This window comes from Drosophila persimilis, unplaced genomic scaffold (assembly GCF_003286085.1).
Source record: "Drosophila persimilis strain 14011-0111.01,24,50 unplaced genomic scaffold, DperRS2 tig00000124-arrow-pilon, whole genome shotgun sequence".
Classification (NCBI taxonomy): domain Eukaryota; kingdom Metazoa; phylum Arthropoda; class Insecta; order Diptera; family Drosophilidae; genus Drosophila; species Drosophila persimilis.
Window position 1 is genome coordinate 10,775,236 of NW_020825294.1, and position 8,586 is coordinate 10,783,821.

An 8,586-nucleotide genomic window follows, 5' to 3' on the forward strand; every position below is an offset into this window, starting at 1 on the left:
TTGCACTTTCTGCTGAGCCACAATTAGCTCTGCTTTCGTTTTGCACGTCAAAAATTTCTTTGTATCCTCAATACTCTTTTAGGGGTTTATTTTTGTAGACGTCGCGCTTGGCTTCTGTTATTTTTCCCCTGTACTGGGTGGTTCACTTCACGTTGTATAGGCCGTGCTTTACAAAGAACGCATCCACTCTCGCCAGGCTCTCGCGCCTAACTAAACGTGCTCTTTAAGTGCTTTTACTAGGGACGCAAAACATTTTTTAAAATCGAATTATCGATCATTTTTTTATTTTATTTTATTTTTTTTGCTTTAGATATTTTTATGCGATAACAGATTTCTTTATAACTAACTGAATAGTTATTCAAAACAAATCTTAAGAGAAAATACATTTAGTATGTAATTTTCCACCATGGTGGTTAGTTATTCATACTTTTGGGCTGCCGCTATATTGTTTCATGGCGGCCAGGTTGTGTCAGATAGCGAAATTCGATAGCAGCCGATAGATCCATAGCATATTTTTTTTGCGATGTTGTGTGTTGCAGGGCTGCGTTTTGCGTTTTGCGCTCAACTCCTACAGCGTTTTCAGGCCCAACTTAAGGATATCCTTTCCAACTCGGAAAATTCACCACGTTAAAATAAAATTCGACTACATTTTCCAGTAGGGTAAGTAGGCTTTTTTGATATATAAGCCAAAAGTTATAAAACAACAATGCTAAGTTTCGAGTTTTGCGTAGGCGGGCGACTAATGTAACAGATTCAAAAACTGATACCAAATGTATTCTGTTTGAAACAAGTTTTGTTTCACTCTCTTTTCAAAGAAAAACCTGAGTCCACGCGTACAACTTTCCCACCGATTGAGCTGCTGCTGTACCCCTACTGTTACTATCGACCCTAAAAACGGTCTTGAATCCCTGGAGCTACGGGACTATTTGGAAAAGCTCCGGCGTAAGAACACTCAAGCCTATATTGGTATTGGTAAGCGCTACCAACAATATATAAAAGTATATGCATTTGTGACTAACAAATTCCATTTCCAGCCAGACTTCCCACCCATATATAAAGGTTGGGCACATCCGCATAACATATTCACAATGAGTGAGCACGCTTGCGGTAGTAATGTGGCAAAGGATGTTCTCGAAGAAAATAAGAGAAACACTGATGGGGAGAAAGCCTCTGGCACCGAAGACGAACACAACGCAGAGGAAGTTAAAGTACGAATGTCTTGCAAAACTGTTTTTGATTTAAATGAAGATTGCTGGATAGAGTTAATGGATTACCTGGACGTAGAAGACCAGGTAAGGCTCTCTTCATCGCACGTGTGTATCGGAGAGATGGTCAAGATATACGCAAGCCATCGGTACAAAAATATTGATGCATCGCTCACGGGAAGGATTGGTGACGAATATCTGAAACAATTGTTACGGATCGTTGGTGAGCATCTGGTTAGCTACGAGTCCGAATGGGATTATAGTTCCAATGGCGATCAGCACCTGGGGGTCCTGCGGAGTCACTGTACGAATCTTACACAATTGAAAATGTCCTTTCGACCGGGAAGGCGCGGATGGGACGATCTATACAAGTTGAAAAAGCTCAAATCCTTGAACGCTTATCTGGACATGGAGGATAGCCTGTGTACGGATTTTGTTTACAATCTCAAACAATTCACGTTTCTACGGAAACTGAAGTTGAATGCTACCTCATATGGCGGAAGAGGATTGCATGTTCTTGATCAACTGGAATCTCTGGATGTGTCTTCCTGTGGTGGATTCGATTCAATGAGCTTGGTGGATTGCTGCCAAACAATGAAGCAATTACGGTATCTTAAATTTGGAGGTATTAGAAACATCAGAAAGAACAGTTTCAAAAGTCTGGTGACGAGCTGGAAGCAGCTGGAATGTCTGTCTTTTCTCGTAGACGTAGTCGATTCAAAGTTTCCCTATGAGGTCGTCTGCCAGTTGCCCAAACTGCAACATTTGCAGGTGACTCATATCATTTTTATACACGACACGTTCATCGAAGGATTGGTCAACAAACAGGGTTCTCCTCTAGAAAGCGTTATCCTGGAGGGGTGGCCTGACAGATTGTTTAAGGATCAGGTTCAGCATCTTTGCAATATTTCTACACTCAGGGAACTCGAAGTATCCTGCGACACTCTTCCCTTAAAGGACTTACTAAACCTAAAGAACCTACTATACCTGCACATATACATGCCAATTACGAATGACCAACTTCTGGACCTCCTGAAAGGCCTTCCCCGCCTAAAAGTTCTCAATTTACAAGATAATGCACAACTTATAATAGACAATTCCTTTGTGAATAGTGTTCGTACGTGCTTGACCGAACAGAGACAACAGCGCGGGAAGATCACTATCTATCTCGGATATTTTCGTGCCACTATAGACGACATTTTTTATTCCAGTCCTTTGTTTGAAATCAATAAGGGTTCAATACATCCTATATTAATAAACAAAGAACTCGCTGAACGAGATTAAAACTAACAAATTCACCGATCTTTTCCAGAATAATATACCAAAATGTCTTTATGGGAGTTAAATAATGGAAAAGCAATAAATATTGCCAAAAAAAACTTTGTATTATTTGTGCTTTACTCGGCTGGCTATACGAATTGATCAAACCCGACGACTTTGCAGTATTTTAACACTTTTCTGGCAGATATTTCTCTCTTAGTGCGAAATGACAAGAATAACGGCCAGCAAAGTAACGGAGGCAAAGCACAGAGAAAAGAAGTATACTATACACCGGCAATCTTCCGATCATACAATGCGAATATTTCGTAGTCAATTCAATTCAAACTGACAAAATACACAACATTTCTACAGTTTCTACAATACGTTTGTGTCATGCTAAATTTTGTTGTTTTTATTTTGCGAATATTTCGTAGTCAATTCAATTCAAACTGACAAAATACACAACATTTCTACAATTTCTACAATACGTTTGTATCATGCTAAATTTTGTTGTTTTTATTTTGTGAATTCCTTACTGGAAATCTTTTTAATGTTTCGGATATTCAAAAATAAAAATATAGGTACTGCTTGTTTAATACCAATCAAACCTCGATATTGTTTGCATATTTTAGAATATACTGTAAAATACAAACGATCATAAAAAGCGTCTGTGAGGATTACTATGAAATAAAATGTAAAAATTCATACAATTACAGTTCCAGTGTAAGAATGTGCCGCAACGATTGATCATCTTTTACCACTATTGACTACACATTACATTTAGTGCATGCAAAGGTGAAAATCGGATCAAAATATCTTACGATTGTTGTCAACGCGTTTACCGATTTTATTATTGAACACATTCACTTGAGTCCGAATAATCGAGAAGACGTTGGAACTTTTTATTGGTGGCAGGAGGTAAACTCTGCATGAAAGTGATCATTTGCATACGCAGGCAAAACAAATTTAAAATTTCTTTACTTTAATAGTATAGATATGAAAAGCTCTACCGAAAAAGTAATCAACAGCTTCAAAAACCTACTGACATTGCATTCTACCAAGGGATGATTTATGTAACTTATAGTACAATATATTCCTACGCTTCATGTATACAATCCAAATGTTTTTCGACTAGATGTTGTTCTGGAGTTCAATCAAATGGTGGATATGAAATATATGATTGCAAATGTAGATTTTATTGAGGAAATATGACTTTACCTAAGGATTGTTCAAAACCGGTTAGTGGAGGAAAGACAATATTTTATTGCAGCTTTTGCGCCAAATTTTCCGTCGATCTCTGGAGTGTACGCGTGTATGGTGGGGCGGTCCCTGTAAATCTAATGAGTTCAATGGTTTCTTAAACCGTAGAAGAGATCATTTTATGATTGACAGAGGTGTGCTGATAGGAACTATTAACTTCAACTTAGGCATTCAATGAATCTGAAGCTGTATACGAATAACATAGAGAACATTTAACACTCATTGGGTCATAATTTTTGTAGAAAACTTAACTTCTTCGAGTATAAAATAGTGGACTTGCCAATTTACTTAATTCCCAAGAACATCACGCTTTTGCATCAACGAAAAAACAGGTGGTACCTCTCGATGATTATATTGTCGATTCAGAGAAGGCCAGGGAAGCGTTCAATTGGATATTCGACTTTCCAGAAATTCCTAGAAGTGCGATTTCAAGGCAAAGTCCTTTCTTAAATTTCATAGGCAAAAGAAATCGTTAGAATATAAAGCCGCTCTGGATTATTGTAACATGGAACAGGAACGTGTGCGTAGGCCGGCAGCTGCCGTCGGAAATTCTACCTCACCTTCATGTATTATCTCTACTGCAAATTAAAACGATTAAAAAAAAACCTCCATTAGTCACACTGATATTTGAACAATATTCGAAATGTATCGAAGGGAATTAAATCGAAGCATTGCCCGAACCATTTTCCGTGCCCGGATATGCAAGTCGTTTCACAGCTCAGCGGATGGCTCTCCAATGCGACGCCGGGGCTGGGGCTGCGCACATTGCTGGCGTAGATCTCTCGGAGCAACCACAAAGGACGCTGCTCGGGAAGTATTCTGTGGGAGATGAGAGCAGTCAGTCTTGCATTGCGGAGTAAGTGGAATAAGTAAGTGGCGCGTACCACTTGGCAAAGGAGTTGAGCGTGCCAGACCAACCGCAAAGAGCAACCGAGTGAGCAGAGCCTGGCTGTAGATGCCGCACTGGGGAATCACCAGATTGACTCTCGTACAGACTCTGGAAGTGCGGATCCACAAAGGATATCAACAGACCGCTCCTGCACCAGTTCGTTGATGCGTAGCTCTGCGGTGACCACATGGTTGTACGTTTTCACAGCCAAATCCCAAAGATTTCCATCCATTTTACACTTTTTTAAATTCAATTTATCCTTTTCTTTATTTATCCTGCATCCAGCTGATTTCTAACAGTGCTGAAAAACGGCGCACGTTTTCTGTTTTTGCTAGCTAAGTGCATACATAACATACACACATATGTATGTATGTACTTTTGAATGGATGGCGCATCTGTGTGTATCGGGGAAACTATTGGCAGCTGAATTGGCATCGAAAAAAAAGTTCTTCATAAATTGTGAAGAAAATTTCTTCAAAATTCTCTGCAAGAAATGCAGACAATTAATTTTTGTATTATCTTGTTTTTTTCTTGATTTCAAATAAATAATAAGTGGTACCCCTACTGTTACTATCGATACTATCGATGTTTCCTTACCAAATTTTGCTGAAACTATCGATAGAGCGTTTGTTTTTGAATTCGACATGTGTAATTTATTCTTCATATATTTTGAAGAAATCGCCCCTGAAATAGGAAATCTGTGACGAACAGGCAGCCTTGAGTAAGACCTGGCGCTAAAAAACTAAGTATTCTAGGATCCAGCATAAAAACCCGAAAAACTGCACTCCGACGGTAGTTCCAGTAAGAACGCACAAGCCTATATTGGTATTGGTAAGCGCTAAGAATATATTGCCGCTGCACCAAGCTAAAAATTAACTAAAACTAATCTCAGATTGCATCCAGAGCTTAAGCTGGACCGCTAGTATGACTCGGTTAGCATGCGACTCATCAACCCGTGGCTGAAGCTGCTGAAGATCACGCAATTATCCCGGCTTTGGGAGAACGAGGCAGCTGGCGTTGTCCAATCCATCGTGCACAACCATCATCGACGGTTCAGTTGAACGGCATCGATTCAACGTAGGTAATAGCCATTCCATGTATTATTTATGTGCATTTAAGAAAACAAATTCCCTTTCCGGCCAGACTTCCAATTCACTTGGTCAAAGCTTGATATATTAAGCAGAACAGAACATAGCGCAAGAAGCCAAATGAGTTATCACGTCGTGCGGTAGTAGTGTGGCAAGGGCTGTTTTCGAGGAAAATAAGGAAAGCACTGATGGGAAGAAAGCCTCTGGGAACGACGACGAACGCAATGCGGAGGAAAACAAAGTCAGAACCTCACATACAACTGTTCTCGATTTAAACGAGGATTGCTGGATAGTGCTAATGGAGTATCTGGACGTAGAAGACCAGCTAAGGCTCGCATCATCGAACGTGTGTATCGGAGAGATGGTCAAGAGATACGCAAGCCACCGCTACAAACATTGATAAAAACTCATAAAAAGAATTGGCAACGAAGATATTGGAACAGATTGCAGATTGTTAGGGAGCATAGCTAATCTATGAAGAATATGGGCGATGCGCAACTGGTGCTTTTGCGGAGACACTGTACGAATATAGAATATTTTAAAAATGAGATTTGAGCAGCCTAATAAAGCTCACATTTTTGCGCGCTATTCTGCCAATGAATGATAGCTTGTGTACGGATTTTGTTTAAAATATCAAGTAATTCACGTGTCTACGGAACCTGAAGTTGAAAGCTTCCTACATGGAGGTAGCGGATTGTATTCTTGGACGTTGACATGCAATGACTGCATCTTTCAAGAGGCGATGCAGTTACTGCACCGTCAAGTGGCCCGTGTGAAACCAGCAGAAGGCTGTTACGCGCGGATCCCAGGAAAAACGCAGCCCTCCTCCCGCCCAACCGACCGAGGTGCGCTGCCGCATGACGCACGGCGCGTAGCCGAACCGAACGCGAACATGCAAGAAAGATAGCTATTATACTAAGAAACTAAGCATGTAATCAAAATACAAATACCACTACAATTACTAGAAAGGTGTGTAAGGATTAGTAATTTAATAAAAATTTAATTTAATTTAATATTATTTTCTTGATCTTAAACTGGAATCTCTGGATGTGTCCTTCTTTGATGGATTTGATGAAAAGAGGTTGGTGGATTACAGCCAAATGATGAAACAATTGCGATATCTTTCATTCGGAGATGGTAAAATCATCAGTAAGAACTATTTTAAAATTCTGGCGTAGATAACTTCAACTCTACGGTGCCCTATGAACTGGTGTGCCAGTTGCCCAAACTGCAACATTTGCAGGTGTCTCATAACTGTTCTTTACGCGACTCGTTCATCGAAGGGTTGATGAACAAACGGGGTTCTCCTCTGGAAAGTCTTCCCTTAGTGGAAGATTGCGACTTGTCGCAGGCACAAGTTCAGCATCTTTGCAATATTTCTACGCTCTAGGATATCCGTGTATCATGCGACACTACTGCAGGTGAAGAACATTGTATAGCTCTGATAGACATGTCAATTACGAATAACACACTTCTCGCCGTCCTGAAGGGCCTTCCGCGCATAAAAGTTCTCAGTTCACGAAATTGAACTTTTTGCATAATATTCGTACCTGGCTGAGCGAACAGTACTACAGCGCGGAAAGATCCAACTACATCAGATCCTATTAACATTATTATTATTTTGTATGCTAATCATTTGGTTAAACTCATAGATGGTTATTCATTTGATCCCATATTAATAAACAAAGAACTTGGTGAACGAGATGAGAACTAGCAAATCTAATGCCAAATACTTACACGTTTTATATAGCGTGACTATATGAATAAATCCACCCGACGACTTAAAATTGTTAATTTTTACTTTACAAAAATGAACTTGGAAGTTTATGTTTATTAGCAAATTAAAAATATTCAATTTTAAGGTAGAGGGGGGACGAGCAACGAGTCAGCTAAAAAATCATATGGAATCAAATAGATTTCAGGGAAAGGGACTTAAAGATACCCACTTCAGATGCACTTGTTGGATATTCCCAAAGAAAGAGCGAAGTAACAGGAAAACTCTTAAAATGCACTCCCGCTGTCACTGCAGCTCAAATAAAACCACAGAATATAAATTTATTAGTATTTACAAAAATTTATTTATTTATCCGTTGAATTCAACATGACTTTCATAGTTTGTTTAGGTGTATTCCGGTATGGATTGTTTATTGACATTGAATCAACGGGGTATAAGCGTACTTGTGAAATTGTTTAAAATCAAATTAATATTGCCTTTAAAAACTAAAAATAAAACATAAATAGATACAATTTTTTTGTGTTTGTTTCTTTTCTTTTAGTCGTTGTTTTTGTGGTTTTTCTGTTTTCATTCCATCCTTAATTATATGAACACTTAATGTTATCTATGCCTAAACTATCCAACTAATAATAATTTTCTAGTGGGGCACTGCATTGCCTCTTCAATATACAAAACAGATTGTAGCCGTATATAGAAATGCTACACTTATATAATAATATACTATATGCGTTTCAGTTAGCGTTTCGTCGGTGTGCGCCTTTTGTCTGCACGTGTGTGTGTGTGTTCTCTTCTTTATATACAGGATTTATTTGCTTAGCAAATTATGGCAAATTAGTCTAAATTAAAAATGTTACATTACATGTGCACTCATGTAATGCGTAAGGTAAGTATTCTTTACAGTTGTTCTTCTGTAGTCTTCGTTCAATTCAGGAATTCAGGATATACATATACTCGTGTGTTGTATGCTTCAATTATGCCATTACTCTTTGTCACTCCGTGTCAGCTGTGGACTTGTTGTCTTTGTGTGAGTGGGTATCTATGTTTGATTCATTGTTAGTGGGGTTAATCGTTGAATGGAAATGCAGGTCTTAGCATTAGTCGGTTTAGTTACTACATCTGCATACACGTATGTACATATGTAGGTTCTAG

General features: G+C 38.9%; 1 protein-coding gene and 1 long non-coding RNA gene across 2 annotated transcripts; both read left to right on the plus strand.

Annotated features, from left to right (window-relative positions):
• The first annotated feature begins 799 nt into the window (after positions 1–799).
• LOC113565445 lies at positions 800–2,550 on the plus strand. The gene is made up of 3 exons (XM_026987448.1): positions 800–972; positions 1,035–1,976; positions 2,518–2,550. The coding sequence occupies exons 2-3, from the start codon at positions 1,089–1,091 to the stop codon at positions 2,548–2,550; spliced, it is 921 nt and encodes a 306-aa protein (XP_026843249.1). The 5' UTR covers positions 800–972; positions 1,035–1,088.
• Positions 2,551–5,281: 2,731 nt separating this feature from the next.
• On the plus strand, positions 5,282–6,413 carry LOC113565513. Its single transcript, XR_003408640.1, has 3 exons — positions 5,282–5,445; positions 5,507–5,695; positions 5,758–6,413. It is a non-coding gene; the product is annotated as an uncharacterized LOC113565513 (long non-coding RNA).
• Positions 6,414–8,586: the final 2,173 nt, after the last annotated feature.